At 46.3% G+C, this 23,020-nt stretch overlaps 1 protein-coding gene across 1 annotated transcript in view; it reads left to right on the top strand.

Annotated features, from left to right (window-relative positions):
* Positions 1–611: 611 nt before the first annotated feature.
* The window catches only part of fbp2 (fructose-1,6-bisphosphatase 2), a 35,791-nt gene continuing 13,382 nt past the window's right edge, over positions 612–23,020 (top strand). Inside the window, exons 1-6 of the mRNA XM_045216961.1 lie at positions 612–895; positions 5,161–5,323; positions 6,416–6,508; positions 6,754–6,762; positions 15,196–15,336; positions 16,235–16,372. Coding sequence (XP_045072896.1) covers positions 720–895; positions 5,161–5,323; positions 6,416–6,508; positions 6,754–6,762; positions 15,196–15,336; positions 16,235–16,372 — 720 coding nt within the window. The 5' untranslated portion in view covers positions 612–719. The remainder of the gene's footprint in view (positions 896–5,160; positions 5,324–6,415; positions 6,509–6,753; positions 6,763–15,195; positions 15,337–16,234; positions 16,373–23,020) is intronic.

The following is a 23,020-nucleotide window of genomic DNA, read 5'->3' as shown; positions in this document are numbered from 1 at the left end:
CCTACTGCATCCTTCTATTATGGACATGTCCTACGGCATCCTTATATTATGGACATGTCCTACTGCATCCTTCTATTATGGACATGTCCTACGGCATCCTTCTAATATGGACATGTCCTACTGCATCCTTCTAATATGGACATGTCCTACTGCATCCTTCTAGCATGGACATGTCTCACTGCATCCTTCTAGCATGGACATGTCTCACTGCATCCTTCTAGCATGGACATGTCTCACTGCATCCTTCTAATATGGACATGTCCTACTGCATCCTTCTAGCATGGACATGTCTCACGGCATCCTTCTAGCATGGACATGTCTCACGGCATCCTTCTAGCATGGACATGTCTCACGGCATCCTTCTAGCACTTAACTTGTCTCACGGCATCCTTCTAGCATTTGTCTTAAAGTCCAGACACACACACCACACGTCCGTCCATCCGTCCGTCTGTCACCAAAGGTTTGCTGTCACTCGATACCCCTCTACTCTACTCTCCCCTTGTACTGCCATCACAAATATAACCTTGGCGTTCAGCCATGCTGCTGGAATGAGGTTGACCTTCTCTGTTAACAGCTGCTCTCTCTCTCTCTCTCTCTCTCTCACTCACACACACACAGTGCCTGTCCCTCTCCCTCTCACACACACAGTCGTGCTTCTCTACCCAGGAGGATCAGCCTAACCCGGACCCAACGAGGTAGAACCCCAACCCGGCTCCAACATGTCGGATAATAACTCTGAGATCGACACGGATGTGTGGACCCTAACTCGGTTTGTGATGGAGACGGGTCGCCAGGTCAAGGGGTCGACAGGAGAGCTGACTCAGCTGATTAACAGTCTGCTGACATCCATCAAAGCCATCTCCTGCGCCGTGCGCAAGGCCGGACTCGCACACCTGTAAGTACTACCCTGTCTCCCTGCACCTCCACCTGTACCTTTTAAACATTATTAATACATTATTGGAAAGTCCTGATTGAAAGTAATGAACAATGTTCAATTAATTCATGCAACATGGATGGCAGTGGAGAGAGGGAGAGACAGGAAGCCAGAGAGGCGGAGTGTGTTTTTGGTAGAGAGAGTAGAGAGTGTTAATAAAAGAAGTCCCCCTCTGCAGTGGTACATGTTTCTAGTGTACTCCCCTCTCAGTTGAATCACAGCAACAGGAGTCTATATGTTAAAGTCAGTTAGCTAACTACTGTTTGAGAGTAACCTACAGGCAGCAGCATGTGAATGAAATGGCTGTGGTGAGTTGGATGCATGGGGTCACGTGCTTCTGCCATGACCTGTGACATTTAAGGCTGAATGTTGGCTCCAGCATGTTGCATTCACCTGGAGATAGCTCTTCTCTGGGACAGTACAGCATGCTGCATTCAGCTGGAGATAGCTCTTCTCTGGGACAGTACAGCATGTTGCATTCAGCTGGAGATAGCTCTTCTCTGGGACAGCACAGCATGTTGCATTCAGCTGGAGATAGCTCTTCTCTGGGACAGTACAGCATGTTGCATTCACCTGGAGCCAGGGCCGGGTTAGCGAATGGGCACGCAGGGCACGTGCCCCCCAGATAGCATATGATAGCAACAGTTTTATAAATGCAGGAAATTGGCTTTAAAACTGCAAAATGTTCTCTCGGCCTCATGGCATAATGTGTAGAATAGCAGGAAATTAGCTTTAAAACAGAAATAAAAAAATCTCTGCCCCATGGCAAAAAGTGTAGAATTGCAGGAAATGAGTTTCAAAACGGCAACATTTTCTCTTAGCCTCATTACGAAATGTGTAGAATAGCTTCATAAAATGGAAAAATGTTCTCTCTGCACCATGGAAAAATGTGTTGAAATGCTGTAACTTTGCCGATTAGATACACTACATGACCAAAAGTATGTGGACACCTGCTCGTCGAACATCTCATTCTGAAATCATCAAATCTAATCTAATCTAATCAAATTCTAAAATTGATTAAATTAAATATTTTCCTCATCAATCTACACACAATAACCCATAATGACAAAGAGAAAACAGGTTTTAAGACTATTTTGCAAATTTATTCAAAATAAAAACAGAAATACCTTATTTACATAGTGTATGTAGATATAGGTAGGGGTAAAGTGACTAGACAACAGGATAGATAATAGACAGTAGCAGCAGTATACTGTAGGTAGGGGTAAAGGGACTAGACAACAGGATAGATAATAGACAGTAGCAGCAGTATACTGTAGGTAGGGGGTAAAGTGACTAGACAACAGGATAGATAATAGACAGTAGCAGCAGTATACTGTAGGTAGGGGTAAAGTGACTAGACAACAGGATAGATAATAGACAGTAGCAGCAGTATACTGTAGGTAGGGGTAAAGGGACTAGACAACAGGATAGATAATAGACAGTAGCAGCAGTATACTGTAGGTAGGGGGTAAAGGGACTAGGCAACAGGATAGATAATAAACAGTAGCAGCAGTATACTGTAGGTAGGGGTAAAGTGACTAGACAACAGGATAGATAATAGACAGTAGCAGCAGTATACTGTAGGTAGGGGTAAAGGGACTAGACAACAGGATAGATAATAGACAGTAGCAGCAGTATACCGTAGGTAGGGGTAAAGTGACTAGGCAACAGGATAGATAATAGACAGTAGCAGCAGTATACTGTAGGTAGGGGTAAAGTGACTAGACAACAGGATAGATAATAGACAGTAGCAGCAGTATACTGTAGGTAGGGGTAAAGTGACTAGACAACAGGATAGATAATAGACAGTAGCAGCAGTATACTGTAGGTAGGGATAAAGTGACTAGACAACAGGATAGATAATAGACAGTAGCAGCAGTATACTGTAGGTAGGGGGTAAAGTGACTAGGCAACAGGATAGATAATAGACAGTAGCAGCAGTATACTGTAGGTAGGGGTAAAGTGACAAGACAACAGGATAGATAATAGACAGTAGCAGCAGTATACTGTAGGTAGGGGGTAAAGTGACTAGGCAACAGGATAGATAATAGACAGTAGCAGCAGTATACTGTAGGTAGGGGTAAAGTGACTAGACAACAGGATAGATAATAGACAGTAGCAGCAGTATACTGTAGGTAGGGGGTAAAGTGACTAGACAACAGGATAGATAATAGACAGTAGCAGCAGCGTATGTGATGAGTCAAAAGAGTTAGTGAAAAGGGGGGTCAATGCAGATAGTTAAAAACTGAATCAATAGCTACCCAGACTAACTATTTATCAGTCTTATGGCTTGGGGGCCCTGTTGGTTCCAGACTTGGTCCATTGGTACATTTAAGTACCTGCTTGCTGTGCGGTAGCAGAGAGAACAGTCCATGACTTGGGTGACTGGAATCTTTGACAATGTTTTGGGCCTTCCTCTGACACCGCCTGGTATAGAGGTCCTGGATGGCAGGAAGCTTGGCCCCAGTGATGTACTGGGCCGTACGCACTACCCTCTGTAGTGCCTTGTGGTTGGATGCCAAGCAGTTGCCATACCAGGCGGTGATGCAGCCAGTCAGGGTGCTCTCAGTGGTGCAGCTGTAGAACTTTGAGGATCTGAGGGTCCATGCCAAATCTTTTCAGCCTCCTGAGGGAGAAGTGCCTTCTTCAAATAAAATTGTATTTGTCACATGCGCCGAAAACAACAGGTGTAGACTTCACCGTGAAATGCGACTGTGTTGGCATGTTATAATTCCTTAGTGATGGAGAGAGGGAGAGAAGCTGCCATTATGTCACACTGTAAGCTAAGCTGCTGAGCATGGCGTTCAGCCTGACCATGGCAGTGTCTAGTGAAAACTAAAGACATCTCAAACAGACTCTGAGAAACTGGGATCAGGATGGATGACCTTAATCATGGCTGAGACACAACAGAGCTTTATAACATTACTCCCTCATGGCTTTAAACCACAGCATCTTTGTCTGACTGACAGCTAAGGTTGCATGTCGTCCTGCACTGACACCAATACCGACTGACACCCATACCTACTGACACCCATACACACTGACACCCATACACACTGACACCCATACACACTGACACCCATACACACTGACACCCATACACACTGACACCCATACACACTGACACCCATACCTACTGACACCCATACCTACTGACACCCATATACACTGACACCCATACACACTGACACCCATACACACTGACACCCATACACACTGACACCCATACACACTGACGCCCATACACACTGACACCCATACACACTGACACCCATACACACTGACACCCATATACACTGGCACCCATATACACTGACACCCATACACACTGACACCCATATACACTGGCACCCATATACACTGGCACCCATATACACTGACACCCATACACACTGACACCCATATACACTGACACCCATACACACTGACACCCATACACACTGACACCCATACACACTGACTTAGGGTTCGGGTTCAGCCAGGGCATTGGGTTAGGGTTCAGCCAGGGCATTGGGTTAGGGTCAGGGGTCAGCCAGGGCATTGGGTTAGGGTCAGGGGTCAGCCAGGGCATTGGGTTAGGGTCAGGGGTCAGCCAGGGCATTGGGTTAGGGTTAGGGTTCAGCCAGGGCATTGGGTTAGGGTTAGGGTTCAGCCAGGGCATTGGGTTAGGGTTAAGCCAGGGCATTGGGTTAGGGTTAGGGTTCAGCCAGGGCATTGGGTTAGGGTTAGGGTTCAGCCAGGGCATTGGGTTAGGGTTAGGGTTCAGCCAGGGCATTGGGTTAGGGTTAGGGTTAGGGGTAGGGGTGACAGGAGGCTAGCTAACAGGGCCCTGTGTGTTGCAGACAGGGCATTGGGTTAGGGTTAGGGTTCAGCCAGGGCATTGGGTTAGGGTTAGGGTTAGGGTTAGCCAGGGCATTGGGTTAGGGTTAGGGTTCAGCCAGGGCATTGGGTTAGGGTTAGGGTTAGGGTTAGCCAGGGCATTGGGTTAGGGTTAGGGTTCAGCCAGGGCATTGGGTTAGGGTTAGGGTTAGGGTTAGCCAGGGCATTGGGTTAGGGTTAGGGTTAGCCAGGGCATTGGGTTAGGGTTAGGGTTAGGGTTCAGCCAGGGCATTGGGTTAGGGTTAGGGTTCAGCCAGGGCATTGGGTTAGGGTTCAGCCAGGGCATTGGGTTAGGGTTAGGGTTAGGGGTGACAGGAGGCTAGCTAACAGGGCCCTGTGTGTTGCAGACAGGGCATTGCAGGGACAGTGAACACGACGGGTGATGACCAGAAGAAGCTGGATGTCCTCTCTAATGACCTAGTCATTAATATGCTGAGGTCATCATACGGAACCTGCTGCATGGTGTCAGAGGAGAACGAACACGCCATCATCACACCCAAGGAAAAGAGGGTATCTTTTCATCTTCTCTCTAATGGTTTAGATAAATGTTGGAAGGCTGTTGTCTCTTTCTCAGTTCATCTTTCATCGATTCCGTGCATCCACTCTCCTTGCCTCCTCACAAGGCATTGGATGAGAAGAAGGCTGGATCTTGGATGAGAAGAAGGCTAACCCTAACCCTATCCCCAGTTGACCTCCCCCTCGTCTCTCCTCCAGGGTCCCATACCCCTATCCCCAGCTGACCCCCTCGTCTCTCCTCCAGGGTCCCATACCCCTATCCCCAGTTGACCCCCCTTGTCTCTCCTCCAGGGTCCCATACCCCTATCCCCAGTTGACCCCCCCTTGTCTCTCCTCCAGGGTCCCATACCCCTATCCTCAGTTGACCCCCTTGTCTCTCCTCCAGGGTCCCATACCCCTATTCCCAGTTGACCTCCCCCTCGTCTCTCCTCCAGGGTCCCATACCCCTATCCCCAGTTGACCCCCCCTTGTCTCTCCTCCAGGGTCCCATACCCCTATCCTCAGTTGACCCCCTTGTCTCTCCTCCAGGGTCCCATACCCCCTATCCTCAGTTGGACCCCCCTTGTCTCTCCTCCAGGGTCCCATACCCCCTATCCCCAGTTGACCCCCCCTGTCTCTCCTCCAGGGTCCCACCCCCTATCCTCAGTTGACCCCCTTGTCTCTCCTCCAGGGTCCCATACCCCCTATTCCCAGTTGACCCCTTGTCTCTCCTCCAGGGTCCCATACCCTATCCCCAGTTGACCCCCTTGTCTCTCCTCCAGGGTCCCATACCCCTATCCCCAGTTGACCCCCCTTGTCTCTCCTCCAGGGTCCCATACCCCTATCCCCAGTTGACCCCCCCTTGTCTCTCCTCCAGGGTCCCATACCCCTATCCCCAGTTGACCCCCTTGTCTCTCCTCCAGGGTCCCATACCCCTATCCCCAGTTGACCCCCTTGTCTCTCCTCCAGGGTCCCATACCCCTATCCCCAGCTGACCCCCTTGTCTCTCCTCCAGGGTCCCATACCCCTATCCCCAGTTGACCCCCTTGTCTCTCCTCCAGGGTCCCATACCCCTATCCCCAGTTGACCCCCTTGTCTCTCCTCCAGGGTAAATACGTGGTGTGTTTTGACCCTCTGGATGGCTCCTCTAACATCGACTGCTTGGCTTCCATCGGCACCATCTTCGCCATCTACAAAAGGGTGTGTATGTCTGTAACACAACACACAGTGTGTCAACACATCAAATACTTTTTAGACATTTGTGTGTTCAACTATACAGTATGGAAATACTTTTTAAGAAACATATATGCCTAACAGAAGTGTAGTGTAATTGTGACTCTTTCAATACATGCTCTGTGGCAATTTAATATGGGTGAATCTGATGCTGTTCATATGCACTCTGTCTCTGTCTGTTCTCTGACATGTGTCTCATTGTGCCTTTCCAGATCGACGAGGTAACAGCCCCACCGATCGCCAGCCTGATCATATGCACCAGCTAAACTATGGAATTCATTTATGGAACTGTTAAAGCTAGGATTGACACATTCTTTAGACATTAACAAGATTATTCTTAGTATCATATAGGACACATAGAAGTAAGACATGCATAATTGACAGAGAAATTCAGTGCAAGCTGTGATTGAGATAAAGGATCCACCACAGATGAAGGATCCATCCATGATCCAGCACCAGCAGGCGTAGAAGACTGCAGTTACAATAACCAACAATAGAGGGTGCTGTTGTCTCACAGATCTGACATGCAACAATCATATCACACTCAACATTTACCACAATACCTTATTTTATGGTAGGGCCGAGTAGTAGATTTCCTTTCACTGACCCAAGTTAGCATGTTAGCTTGTTATATCCAGTGTGTATAGCTCGATCAGGGGGAATATTCAGATGACCCATGTTAGCATGTTAGCTTGTTATATCCAGGGTGTATAGCTCGATCAGGGGGGAATATTCAGATGACCCAAGTTAGCATGTTAGCTTGTTATATCCAGGGTGTATAGCTCGATCAGGGGGGATATTCAGATGACCCATGTTACCGGGGGGATATTCAGATGACCCATGTTACCGGGGGGATATTCAGATGACCCATGTTACCGGGGGATATTCAGATGACCCATGTTACCGGGGGGATATTCAGATGACCCATGTTACCGGGGGGATATTCAGATGACCCATGTTACCGGGGGGATATTCAGATGACCCATGTTACGCGGGGATATTCAGATGACCCATGTTACCGGGGGATATTCAGATGACCCATGTTACTGGGGGATATTCAGATGACCCATGTTACCGGGGGGATATTCAGATGACCCATGTTACTGGGGGGATATTCAGATGACCCATGTTACCGGGGGATATTCAGATGACCCATGTTACCGGGTGATATTCAGATGACCCATGTTACCGGGGGATATTCAGATGACCCATGTTACTGGGGGATATTCAGATGACCCATGTTACCGGGGGATATTCAGATGACCCATGTTACCGGGGGATATTCAGATGACCCATGTTACTGGGGGATATTCAGATGACCCATGTTACCGGGGGATATTCAGATGACCCATGTTAGCTTGTTATATCCAGTGTGTATAGCTCGATCAGGGGGGGATATTCAGATGACCCATGTTACCGGGGGGATATTCAGATGACCCATGTTACCGGGGGGATATTCAGATGACCCATGTTACCGGGGGGATATTCAGATGACCCATGTTACTGGGGGGATATTCAGATGACCCATGTTACTGGGGGATATTCAGATGACCCATGTTACCGGGGGGATATTCAGATGACCCATGTTACTGGGGGGATATTCAGATGACCCATGTTACCGGGGGGATATTCAGATGACCCATGTTACCGGGGATATTCAGATGACCCATGTTACCGGGGGGATATTCAGATGACCCATGTTACTGGGGGGATATTCAGATGACCCATGTTACCGGGGGGATATTCAGATGACCCATGTTACCGGGGGGATATTCAGATGACCCATGTTACCGGGGGGATATTCAGATGACCCATGTTACCGGGGGGATATTCAGATGACCCATGTTAGCATGTTAGCTTGTTATATCCAGGGTGTATAGCTCGATCAGGGGGGGATATTCAGATGACCCATGTTAGCATGTTAGCTTGTTATATCCAGGGTGTATAGCTCGATCAGGGGGATATTCAGATGACCCATGTTACCGGGGGATATTCAGATGACCCATGTTACTGGGGGATATTCAGATGACCCATGTTACTGGGGGATATTCAGATGACCCATGTTACTGGGGGATATTCAGATGACCCATGTTACCGGGGGGATATTCAGATGACCCATGTTACTGGGGGGATATTCAGATGACCCATGTTACCGGGGGGATATTCAGATGACCCATGTTACTGGGGGGATATTCAGATTACCCATGTTACCGGGGGGATATTCAGATTACCCATGTTACCGGGGGGATATTCAGATTACCCATGTTAGCATGTTAGCATGTTATATCCAGTGTGTATAGGTATATCATGGGCCTAGTCCAATACCCGCACTAGTGTTCTAAATAGTAGGCATTTTGGGTCTGTGAAAATAGTTTTATAGTAGTGAGTTTTATAGTAGTGAGTTTTATAGTAGTGAGTTTTATAGTAGTGAGTTTTATAGTAGTGAGTTTTACAGTAGTGAGTTTTATAGTAGTGAGTTTTATAGTAGTGAGTTTTATAGTAGTGAGTTTTATAGTAGTGAGATTTATAGTAGTGAGTTTTATAGTAGTGAGATTTATAGTAGTGAGTTTTATAGTAGTGAGTTTTATAGTAGTGAGTTTTATAGTAGTGAGTTTTATAGTAGTGAGTTTTATAGTAGTGAGATTTATAGTAGTGAGATTTATAGTAGTGAGATTTATAGTAGTTGTCACGATCGTCTAAAGGAGCGGACCAATGCGCAGCGTTGCGAGTGAACATGATGACTTTATTAAATTAAAGCAACCACGAAAAACAACAACTGACAATACGTGAAGTCCTCTGTGACACCGACAGAACATAGAACACTGGAACAAAAACCCACAAACAAACAGTGAAACACAACAGTATATATATGGCTCCCAATCAGAGATAACGAGCCGACAGCTGACACTCGTTACCTCCGATTGGGAGTCATTGACCAATCACCACTAAACACAAACAAAATGAAACTCACCCAACCCCAACACCACCAAATGAGATACACCCTGGCTCTAACACACAGTCCTGGAGCCAGAGTGTGACAGTACCCCCTAAAGGTGCGAACTCCGGGCGCACCCAGCATACAGTCTAGGGGAGGGTCTGGGTGGGCGTCTGTCCACGGTGGCGGTTCTGCCCCTGGTCGTGGTCCCCATCCCACCTTAGTCACCACCCGCTTCCCTAGCCTCCTCCACATGACCACCCCCCAACTAAACCCCACTGGGTTAAGGGCGGCACCGGACTAAGGGGCAGCACCGGACTAAGGGGCAGTACCGGACTAAGGGGCAGTACCGGACTAAGGGGCAGTACCAGGCTGAATGGCGGATACTGGCTGGACGGCTCTGGTGGCTCCCGGCTGGTCGGCTCTGGCGGATCCCGGCTGGACGGCTCTGGCGGATCCCGGCTGGACGGCTCTGGCGGATCCCGGCTGGACGGCTCTGGCGGATCCCGGCTGGACGGCTCTGGCGGATCCCGGCTGGACGGCTCTGGCGGGTCCCGGCTGGACGGCACTGGCGGGTCCCGCCTGGACGGCTCTGGCGGATCCCGGCTGGACGGCTCTGGCGGATCCCGGCTGGACGGCTCTGGCGGATCCCCGGCTGGACGGCTCTGGCGGATCCCGGCTGGACGGCTCTGGCGGATCCCGGCTGGACGGCTCTGGCGGATCCCGGCTGGAGCGGCTCTGGCGGATCCCGGCTGGACGGCTCTGGCGGATCCCGGCTGGACGGCTCTGGCGGATCCCGGCTGGGACGGCTCTGGCGGGTCCCGGCTGGACGGCACTGGCGGGTCCCGGCTGGACGGCTCTGGCGGGTCCCGGCTGGGCGGCTCTGGCGGATCCCGGCTGGACGGCTCTGGCGGATCCCGGCTGGACGGCTCTGGCGGATCCCGGCTGGACGGCTCTGGCGGATCCCGGCTGGGCGGCTCTGGCGGATCCCGGCTGGGCGGCTCTGGCGGATCCCGGCTGGACGGCTCTGGCGGATCCCGGCTGGACGGCTCTGGCGGATCCCGGCTGGACGGCTCTGGCGGATCCCGGCTGGGCGGCTCTGGCGGATCCCGGCTGGACGGCTCTGGCGGATCCCGGCTGGACGGCTCTGGCGATCCCGGCTGGACGGCTCTGGCGGATCCCGGCTGGACGGCTCTGGCGGATCCCGGCTGGACGGCTCTGGCGGATCCCGGCTGGACGGCTCTGGCGGATCCCGGCTGGACGGCTCTGGCGGATCCTGGCTGGACGGCTCATGGCTGGCTAACGGATCTGGCTGCTCATGGCTGGCTGACGGATCTGGCTGCTCATGGCTGGCTGACGGATCTGGCTGCTCATGGCTGGCTGACGGATCTGGCTGCTCATGGCTAGCTGACGGATCTGGCTGCTCGCGGCTGGCTGACGGATCTGGCTGCTCATGGCTGGCTGACGGGTCTGGCTGCTCGTGGCTGGCTGACGGATCTGGCTGCTCATGGCTGGCTGACGGATCTGGCTGCTCATGGCTGGCTGACGGATCTGGCTGCTCATGGCTGGCTGACGGATCTGGCTGCTCGTGGCTGGCTGACGGATCTGGCTGCTCATGGCTGGCTGACGGATCTGGCTGCTCGCTGGCTGGCTGACGGATCTGGCTGCTCATGGCTGACTGACGGATCTGGCTGCTCGCGGCTGGCTGACGGATCTGGCTGCTCATGGCTGGCTGACGGATCTGGCTGCTCATGGCTCGCTGGGAGTCTGGCTGCTCATGGCTGGCTGACGGGTCTGGCTGCTCGTGGCTGGCTGACGGATCTGGCTGCTCATGGCTGGCTGACGGATCTGGCTGCTCATGGCTGGCTGACGGATCTGGCTGCTCATGGCTGGGTGATGGTGCTGGCTGGGCGGCTAGCGGTGGAGGCGGACCCCAGCCTCGGATAGTGGTCATCACCTCCAGCAGGACGGCTCCCATCCGCATGAGCCGCTCCTGCCCGTCACGAACCCGAGCCTCCAGTCCAGCATAGGCTGCGTCGGCTCCTGCTGATTCCATAGCAGGTGTATGATTCTGTCTGGCAGAAGGCTCTAGCGGCTCCGGTCTGGCGGACGGCTCTGAAGGAACAGGCCGGGCTGGGCTGGTGACGCACCCCGTAGGATACGTGCTTGGAGCAGGAACAGGCCGGTCCGTACCGGGAACACACACCACTGGCCTCAACCGAGGATCAGGAACGGGCCGGACCGGACTGGCAACACACATCAGTCCTTCACGCCGTGCCACACACTTCCCTCCTTCTACTCGCCACTGGCTCCCGTACTCCGTTAGCCTTCTCTCCTTTTCTCCCTGTGGCAGCCTCCTGCTGCCCAGTCGCCCAAGCCATGTGCCCCCCAAAAAATTTCTTGGGGTTGCCTCTCGTCCACAGGCCTCCAGCCTCGCCTTCTTGCTGCCTCCTCATACCACCTCCTCTCGGCTTTGGCTGCCTCCAGCTCTTCACGAGGGCGGTGATATTCCTCTGGTTGTGCCCAAGGACCCTTTCCAGCCCGAATCTCCTCCCATGTCCAAAAATCCTTAGGAGGCGTCCATAACTCCTGTGTAGGTAGGTCCTGTTGCCGCTTGTTACGCTGCTTGGTCCTTCTATGGTGGGTTTTTCTGTCACGATCGTCTAAAGGAGCGGACCAATGCGCAGCGTTGCGAGTGAACATGATGACTTTATTAAATTAAAGCAACCACGAAAAACAACAACTGACAATACGTGAAGTCCTCTGTGACACCGACAGAACATAGAACACTGGAACAAAAACCCACAAACAAACAGTGAAACACAACAGTATATATATGGCTCCCAATCAGAGATAACGAGCCGACAGCTGACACTCGTTACCTCCGATTGGGAGTCATTGACCAATCACCACTAAACACAAACAAAATGAAACTCACCCAACCCCAACACCACCAAATGAGATACACCCTGGCTCTAACACACAGTCCTGGAGCCAGAGTGTGACAGTAGTGAGTTTTATAGTAGTGAGTTTTATAGTAGTGAGTTTTATAGTAGTGAGTTTTATAGTAGTGAGATTTATAGTAGTGAGATTTATAGTAGTGAGATTTATAGTAGTGAGTTTTATAGTAGTGAGTTTTATAGTAGTGAGTTTTATAGTAGTGAGTCTTTATAGTAGTGAGTTTTATAGCAGTGAGATTTATAGTAGGAGATTTATAGTAGTGAGATTTATAGTAGTGAGTTTTATAGTAGTGAGTTTTATAGTAGTGAGTTTTTATAGTAGTGAGTTTTTATAGTAGTGAGTTTTATAGTAGTGAGCTTTTATAGTAGTGAGTTTTATAGTAGTGAGTTTTATAGTAGTGAGATTTATAGTAGTGAGATTTATAGTAGTGAGTTTTATAGTAGTGAGATTTATAGTAGTGAGATTTATAGTAGTGAGTTTTATAGTAGTGAGTTTTATAGTAGTGAGTTTTATAGTAGTGAGTTTTATAGTAGTGAGTTTTATAGTAGTGAGATTTATAGTAGTGAGATTTATAGTAGTGAGTTTTATAGTAGTGAGTTTTATAGTAGTGAGTTTTATAGTGAGAGTGACGTTTAGAAAATGTAGTATGCCATGATGTCATCCTCAATGATCGTTACATCTGTCAGAATACACAGTATGTAGTATGATTAGTAGACCTACAGTATGTAGTATGATTAGTAGACCTACAGTATGTAGTATGATTAGTAGAACTACAGTATGTAGTATGATTAGTAGAACTACAGTATGTAGTATGATTAGTAGAACTACAGTATGTAGTATGATTAGTAGAACTACAGTATGTAGTATGATTAGTAGACCTACAGTATGTAGTATGATTAGTAGACCTACAGTATGTAGTATGATTAGTAGACCTACAGTATGTAGTATGATTAGTAGACCTACAGTATGTAGTATGATTAGTAGACCTACAGTATGTAGTATGATTAGTAGACCTACAGTATGTAGTATGATTAGTAGACCTACAGTATGTAGTATGATTAGTAGACCTACAGTATGTAGTATGATTAGTAGACCTACAGTATGTAGTATGATTAGTAGACCTATAGTATGTAGTATGATTAGTAGAACTACAGTATGTAGTATGATTAGTAGACCTATAGTATGTAGTATGATTAGTAGAACTACAGTATGTAGTATGATTAGTAGAACTACAGTATGTAGTATGATTAGTAGACCTACAGTATGTAGTATGATTAGTAGAACTACAGTATGTAGTATGATTAGTAGAACTACAGTATGTAGTATGATTAGTAGACCTACAGTATGTAGTATGATTAGTAGACCTACAGTATGTAGTATGATTAGTAGACCTACAGTATGTAGTATGATTAGTAGACCTACAGTATGTAGTATGATTAATAGACCTACAGTATGCAGTATGATTAGTAGACCTACAGTATGTAGTATGATTAGTAGAACTACAGTATGTAGTATGATTAGTAGACCTACAGTATGTAGTATGATTAGTAGACCTACAGTATGTAGTATGATTAGTAGAACTACAGTATGTAGTATGATTAGTAGACCTACAGTATGTAGTATGATTAGTAGACCTACAGTATGTAGTATGATTAGTAGACCTACAGTATGCAGTATGATTAGTAGACCTACAGTATGTAGTATGATTAGTAGACCTACAGTATGTAGTATGATTAGTAGAACTACAGTATGTAGTATGATTAGTAGACCTACAGTATGTAGTATGATTAGTAGACCTACAGTATGTAGTATGATTAGTAGACCTACAGTATGTAGTATGATTAGTAGACCTACAGTATGTAGTATGATTAGTAGACCTACAGTATGTAGTATGATTAGTAGACCTACAGTATGTAGTATGATTAGTAGACCTACAGTATGTAGTATGATTAGTAGACCTACAGTATGTAGTATGATTAGTAGACCTACAGTATGCAGTATGATTAGTAGACCTACAGTATGTAGTATGATTAGTAGACCTACAGTATGCAGTATGATTAGTAGACCTACAGTATGTAGTATGATTAGTAGACCTACAGTATGCAGTATGATTAGTAGACCTACAGTATGTAGTATGATTAGTAGAACTACAGATTTTATGTTCTACTTCCTGTCTACTTGGCAGAATTGCAATAGTGAAGACTAAGACTGTTCCCAGGGCAGGCCTGGTGGTAGCTAGATGTGTTCCCAGGGCAGGCCTGGTGGTAGCTAGATGTGTTCCCAGGGCAGGCCTGGTGGTAGCTAGATGTGTTCCCAGGGCAGGCCTGGTGGTAGCTAGATGTGTTCCCAGGGCAGGCCTGGTGGTAGCTAGATGTGTTCCCAGGGCAGGCCTGGTGGTAGCTAGATGTGTTCCCAGGGCAGGCCTGGTGGTAGCTAGATGTGTTCCCAGGGCAGGCCTGGTGGTAGCTAGATGTGTTCCCGGGGCAGGCCTGGTGGTAGCTAGATGTGTTCCCGGGGCAGGCCTGGTGGTAGCTAGATGTGTTGGAGTCGTGTCGGGGACAGTTTCAGCATTTTAGCTAACTCTAACTGTTTTCCTAACCTTAACCTAATTATCCTAACCTGCCACGTTAATTATCCTAACCTGCCACGTTAATTCTCCTAACCTGCTACTAAAATTAATTGCTAGTCAAAACCGGCAGACCCGCCCTGAGAGCAGTGTGAATATCCACTAATATGATACAACGTCTATTTTTTTCAGACATCAACTGAAGACGCCACAGAGAAGGATGCGCTGCAGCCTGGCAACAAGATTGTTGCCGCGGGATACGCCCTCTATGGTAGCGCCACCTTGGTTGCCCTTTCTACCGGACAGGGCCTCAACTTCTTTATGCTGGACCCTGTGAGTTTGTCGAAGTGTTAGCACCATATTCAGGAGTTTACTTAGCGCAGGGCAATCCACCACCCACCCTGAGCAACATTGTTTACTCAGATTAGGTCAGTTACAGGGACAAAAAGCAACAAATCAGGTCACTGGGCCAGAACAGAGAAGAAAGAGAAAGAGGATTGTAAATTGTGAGAAAAGAGGATTGTAAATTGATAGTTCCAAATATCAAACAGTAGTTGATATAGAAAGTAGAACGAGAGAGAGAGAGGGATGGACAGAGGAGAGAGGACAGGGACAGAGAAAGAGGACAGGGACAGAGGAGAGAGACAGAGGAGAGAGGACAGGGACAGAGGACAGAGGACAGTGACAGAGGACAGTGACAGAGGACAGACAGAGGACATAGGAGAGAGGAGAGATGACAGAGGAGAGACAGAGGACAGAGGAGAGAGGAGAGACAGAGGAGAGAGGAGAGAGAGGACAGACAGAGGAGAGACAGAGGACAGAGGAGAGAGGAGAGACAGAGGAGAGAGGAGAGAGAGGACAGACAGAGGACAGAGGACAGAGGACAGAACAGAGGACAGAAGAGAGACAGAGGACATAGGACAGAGGAGAGACAGAGGACAGAGGAGAGAGGAGAGACAGAGGAGAGAGGAGAGAGAGGACAGACAGAGGACAGAGGACAGAAGAGAGACAGAGGACAGAGGAGAGACAGAGGACAGAGGAGAGACATAGGAGAGAGGAGAGACAGAGGAGAGAGAACAGAGACGAGGAGAGAGGAGAGAGGAGGGACAGAGGACAGAGACCAAAGACAGAGACAGGAGACAGAGGCAGGAGACAGAGGCAGGAGACAGAGGCCAGTGTCAGTAAAATAACAAGTGAATGTCCTTAACTAACTGTGTTGTTTGGTTTCCAGGCGATTGGAGAGTTCATCTTGACAGAGAGAAATGTGAAAATCAAGCCCAAAGGAAAGATCTACAGTCTGAACGAGGGATACACCAAATACATGCACCCATCCATCAACGAGTACCTGAAGCACAAGAAATACCCAAAGGTACACACAAGCACATAGACATGCATGCACAAACATGATCATCACCTGACACCTTGAGTTTAGGAACCACAGATAACTTTTAGTTAAACACACTCTGACTAGCCTTATGGAACCCACCATAAGTGTATTCTTGCTGACAGTGAGTCCAGTAGTCAGTTAGCCTCGCAGTAACTCTCACTAGCTCACAATATAGGAAAAGGAGGGCCTAACATGCACCCATTCACATCGACGGGGCTGTAGTGGAGCGGGTTGAGAGTTTCAAGTTCCTTGGTGTCCACATCACCAACAAACTTTCATGGTCCAAACACACCAAGACAGTCGTGAAGAGGGCCGACAAAGCCTATTCCCCCTCAGGAGACTGAAAAGATTTGGTATGGGTCCTCAGATCCTCAAATAGTTCTACAGCTGCACCATCGAGAGCATCCTGACTGGTTGCATCACCGCCTGGTATGGCAACTGCTCGGCCTCCAACCACAAGGCACTACAGAGGGTAGTGCGTACGGCCCAGTACATCACTGGGGCAAAGCTTCCTGCCATCCAGGACCTCTATACCAGGCGGTGTCAGAGGAAGGCCCAAAACATTGTCAAAGACTCCAGTCACCCTAGTCATAGACTGTTCTCTCTGCTACCGCACGGCAAGCGGTACCGGAGAGCCAAGTCTAGGTCCAAAAGACTCCTTAACAGCTTCTACCCCCAAGCCATAAGACTGCTGAACAATTAATCAAATGGCCACACGGACTATTTCCATTGACACCCCCCAACCCCCCTTTGTTTTTACACTGCTGCTACTCGATGTTTATTATCTATGCATAGTCACTTTACCCCTACCTACATGTACAAATTACCTTGACTAACCTGTACCGCCACACATTGAGTCGGTACCGGTACCTCCTGTATATAGCCTCGTTATTGTTATTTTATTGTGTTGTAAGTATTCGACAAATACGATTAGATTTTGATTTGATCTGTGTGACTGTGGGAGGATACATTGACCAACTGAAACCAGTAGATATGGTGAATAAGGTGCTATTAGGGAAACAGACTCAGTTACTAGACTCGTCAGACGGCGTCTCAGCGTGGCGGAACAACCCAAGCCAAGCGTGACCGGCCTGTCCAGGCCTCCTTCCTGAGGAAACAGGAGGTTCTGATGCGATGACCTCTGACCTGTAGAACACACAGTCAGCAGGTTTCTACAACAATGACACAGTCAGGATGTTTCTATGACGACACAGTCATTCCGTAGTCAGGTCTTAATTCAGCCAAAAGCCCAGGCAGGAATGGGCACGACAGCAATCCCTTTGGAATACACTAACTCTTTCCAGATAGGGTTAGGTTAGGATCATTCATTCAGTCATTCAACAACAGACCTTATTTAGAGTCCATGTGAATGTACCTGCCTTGACACGTGTTGGTATATCTCTTGTTATGGATGTTTGTTTTTAATTGCTTTTATATTGATCACAGAGATAGACGGACACAGATTATTGACATCCCAGCTGTCCATTAGTTTTTTTCCCTTTGTGAAACTCATTGGTATGTTTTTGGAGCCTGTGTGTGTGAGTGTGTGTGTGTGTGTGTGTGTGTGTGTGTGTGTGTGTGTGTGTGTGTGTGTGTGTGTGTGCAAGGGAGGTGCCGTAGTGACATGAATCCACAGACACACACAGACACACACACCTCATGATGGCTGGTACGACGTGATTCCTGGGGCCCCTCTCCCAGAATGCACCTCTCTGGAGCAGCAGGAGACACCCCAGTCATACCCAGACTGATACTGTTCATTACATAATGGAACACTTTAGCTGAAAAAGGGTCTCACACTTAAACATCCCTTTAAACTTCATCTATAGTGCAATGTTTACACTTAAATATCCCTTTAAACTTCATCTATAGTGCAATGTTTACACTTAAACATCCCTTTAAACTTCATCTATAGTGCAATGTTTACACTTAAACATCCCTTTAAACTTCATCTATAGTGCAATGTTTACACTTAAACATCCCTTTAAACTTCATCTATAGTGCAATGTTTACACTTAAACATCCCTTTAAACTTCATCTATAGTGCAATGTTTACACTTAAACATCCCTTTAAACTTCATCTATAGTGCAATGTTTACACTTAAACATCATCTATAGTGCAATGTTTACACTTAAACATCCCTTTAAACCAATGTTACAAGCCTGTCCCCAATAGTATACTCAGACTGAGACTTTACATGACATTACTTTATCTATATCTGATACTCAAACTGATACATTTCAAATGTATCTAGTGTATTTGTACACACCTGTCTCAAGACCATGATAATACATTGACGTAAAAACGAAAAGGGGAAAGTGTAAATCAGGTAATAAAAACCCAGTAGAAGAAATGATTGAAAAGGACACTAGTTGAGCCAGGACCTGTTTCACAGTATCAGACAGATGTCTCCAACAGAAAGGACACTAGTTGAGCCAGGACCTGTAGTGTTCTTTAGAGTTATGGAATAACACCTGTAGTGTTCTTTAGAGTTATGGAATAACACCTGTAGTGTTCTTTAGAGTTATGGAATAACACCTGTAGTGTTCTTTAGAGTTATGGAATAACACCTGTAGTGTTCTTTAGAGTTATGGAATAACACCTGTAGTGTTCTTTAGAGTTATGGAATAACACCTGTAGTGTTCTTTGGAGTTATGGAATAACACCTGTAGTGTTCTTTAGAGTTATGGAATAACACCTGTAGTGTTCTTTAGAGTTATGGAATAACACCTGTAGTGTTCTTTAGAGTTATGGAATAACACCTGTAGTGTTCTTAGAGTTATGGAATAACACCTGTAGTGTTCTTTAGAGTTATGGAATAACACCTGTAGTGTTCTTTAGAGTTATGGAATAACACCTGTAGTGTTCTTTTAGAGTTATGGAATAACACCTGTAGTGTTCTTTAGAGTTATGGAATAACACCTGTAGTGTTCTTTAGAGTTATGGAATAACACCTGTAGTGTTCTTTAGAGTTATGGAATAACACCTGTAGTGTTCTTTAGAGTTATGGAATAACACCTGTAGTGTTCTTTAGAGTTATGGAATAACACCTCTAGTGTTCTTTAGAGTTATGGAATAACACCTGTAGTGTTCTTTAGAGTTATGGAATAACACCTCTAGTGTTCTTTAGAGTTATGGAATAACACCTGTAGTGTTCTTTAGAGTTATGGAATAACACCTGTAGTGTTCTTTAGAGTTATGGAATAACACCTGTAGCGTTATTTAGAGTTATGGAATAACACCTGTAGCGTTCTTTAGAGTTATGGTGTAGTGTTACACTATTTTTGGGTGTGTTGTTTTAACACTGTAGGGTGTAAAGCCTTAATTGCATATTTCCCAGCATGCCTTTCGAGTGAATATGAGCGATACCCACCCATGACTATGTTTGTTAGTGACAGCGACATAGTTGTTGGATTCATACATTTTCAGCTCTGAAGCCTTCACCAAGTGACTGCCTAAGTGAATGTGTTTGAATTAAAAGTAAACCCTTTATGACCATACATTATACATTTAAAAAGGCCTTTAGTTATGGCCTAGTCATCCTCAACAATCGTGTTCTGAAAATCATGGCTAATGGGCCACATCAGACCTGCAAGTCACAGTACGCTGGTTTGTGAAGTGATTAGTTATTCTTATCAGAATCCAGCCAGAGGAAGGATATTCAACAATTAGAATATTTTATCACCCACCACCTGCATTCAGACTGACTGCTATCGTGAAGGACATGACAACCAAGACCACCTAAACCACGTAAACTGCAACATCTCAGTAACAGGTGCAAGTCCAACCCCTTACAGATTGGATTAGTTTAGAAACATTTACGTTATTTATCTTTGTATAGTAGAAGATAATAGAATCAATCAATGTGCAGAACCGCAGATATTAAAATAAACAATTCTAAAAATCAACCTGCAACAAAGCATCCTGGGAAATATGATAGAGGCCCTTCCAACATATTTTTTCACTCAGGGAGTTAAACGGAAATTAACTCAACACGGTCGATTAACAACAACACAACACACTGTTGATTCCGCTGTCATTCAAATAACACCATGTATTCACCACAGGTGGTGTCAATTTCAATCACACTGGTGTTAATCCAATTAGAATCAACACTCAGATATATCACTGGTGTTAACCCCACTAGAATCAACACTCAGATATATCACTGGTGTTAACCCCACTAGAATCAACACTCAGATATATCACTGGTGTTAACCCCACTAGAATCAACACTCAGATATATCACTGGTGTTAACCCCACTAGAATCAACACTCAGATATATCACTGGTGTTAACCCCACTAGAATCAACACTCAGATATATCACTGGTGTTAACCCCACTAGAATCAACACTCAGATATATCACTGGTGTTAACCCCACTAGAATCAACACTCAGATATAGCACTGGTGTTAACCCCACTAGAATCAACACTCAGATATATCACTGGTGTTAACCCCACTAGAATCAACACTCAGATATAGCACTGGTGTTAACCCCACTAGAATCAACACTCAGATATATCACTGGTGTTAACCCCACTAGAATCAACACTCAGATATAGCACTGGTGTTAACCCCACTAGAATCAACACTCAGATATAGCACTGGTGTTAACCCCACTAGAATCAACACTCAGATATATCACTGGTGTTAACCCCACTAGAATCAACACTCAGATATATCACTGGTGTTAACCCCACTAGAATCAACACTCAGATATATCACTGGTGTTAACCCCACTAGAATCAACACTCAGATATATCACTGGTGTTAACCCCACTAGAATCAACACTCAGATATATCACTGGTGTTAACCCCACTAGAATCAACACTCAGATATATCACTGGTGTTAACCCCACTAGAATCAACACTCAGATATATCACTGGTGTTAACCCCACTAGAATCAACACTCAGATATATCACTGGTGTTAACCCCACTAGAATCAACACTCAGATATATCACTGGTGTTAAACCCACTAGAATCAACAGATATAACACTGGTGTTAACCCCACTAGAATCAACACTCAGATATATCACTGGTGTTAACCCCACTAGAATCAACACTCAGATATATCACTGGTGTTAACCCCACTAGAATCAACACTCAGATATATCACTGGTGTTAACCCCACTAGAATCAACACTCAGATATATCACTGGTGTTAACCCCACTAGAATCAACACTCAGATATATCACTGGTGTTAACCCCACTAGAATCAACACTCAGATATATCACTGGTGTTAATCCAATTAGAATCAACACTCAGATATATCACTGGTGTTAACCCCACTAGAATCAACACTCAGATATATCACTGGTGTTAACCCCACTAGAATCAACACTCAGATATATCACTGGTGTTAACCCCACTAGAATCAACACTCAGATATATCACTGGTGTTAACCCCATTAGAATCAACACTCAGATATAGCACTGGTGTTAACCCCACTAGAATCAACAGATATAACACTGGTGTTAACCCCACTAGAATCAACACTCAGATATAACACTGGTGTTAACCCCACTAGAATCAACACTCAGATATAACACTGGTGTTAACCCCACTAGAATCAACACTCAGATATAACACTGGTGTTAACCCCACTAGAATCAACACTCAGATATAGCACTGGTGTTAATCCAATTAGAATCAACAGATATATCACTGGTGTTAACCCCACTAGAATCAACACTCAGATATAACACTGGTGTTAACTCCACTAGAATCAACACTCAGATATATCACTGGTGTTAACCCCACTAGAATCAACACTCAGATATATCACTGGTGTTAACCCCACTAGAATCAACACTCAGATATATCACTGGTGTTAACCCCACTAGAATCAACACTCAGATATAGCACTGGTGTTAACCCCACTAGAATCAACAGATATAACACTGGTGTTAACCCCACTAGAATCAACACTCAGATATAACACTGGTGTTAACCCCACTAGAATCAACACTCAGATATAACACTGGTGTTAACCCCACTAGAATCAACACTCAGATATATCACTGGTGTTAACCCCACTAGAATCAACACTCAGATATAGCACTGGTGTTAACCCCACTAGAATCAACACTCAGATATAGCACTGGTGTTAACCCCACTAGAATCAACACTCAGATATAACACTGGTGTTAACCCCACTAGAATCAACACTCAGATATAGCACTGGTGTTAATCCAATTAGAATCAACAGATATATCACTGGTGTTAACCCCACTAGAATCAACACTCAGATATAACACTGGTGTTAACTCCACTAGAATCAACACTCAGATATATCACTGGTGTTAACCCCACTAGAATCAACACTCAGATATATCACTGGTGTTAACCCCACTAGAATCAACACTCAGATATATCACTGGTGTTAACCCCACTAGAATCAACACTCAGATATATCACTGGTGTTAACCCCACTAGAATCAACACTCAGATATAGCACTGGTGTTAACCCCACTAGAATCAACACTGAGCTTTAATGTGCTGTGTAGCTAATGTGCTGTGTAGCTAATGTGCTGTGTAGCTAATGTGCTGTGTAGCTAATGTGCTGTGTAGCTAATGTGCTGTGTAGCTAATGTGCTGTGTAGCTAATGTGCTGTGTA

Source organism: Coregonus clupeaformis, unplaced genomic scaffold (assembly GCF_020615455.1).
Source record: "Coregonus clupeaformis isolate EN_2021a unplaced genomic scaffold, ASM2061545v1 scaf0873, whole genome shotgun sequence".
Lineage (NCBI taxonomy): Eukaryota > Metazoa > Chordata > Actinopteri > Salmoniformes > Salmonidae > Coregonus > Coregonus clupeaformis.
The sequence above is the reverse complement of the archived record's forward strand: the minus strand, read 5'-3'. Positions and strand labels throughout refer to the sequence as shown.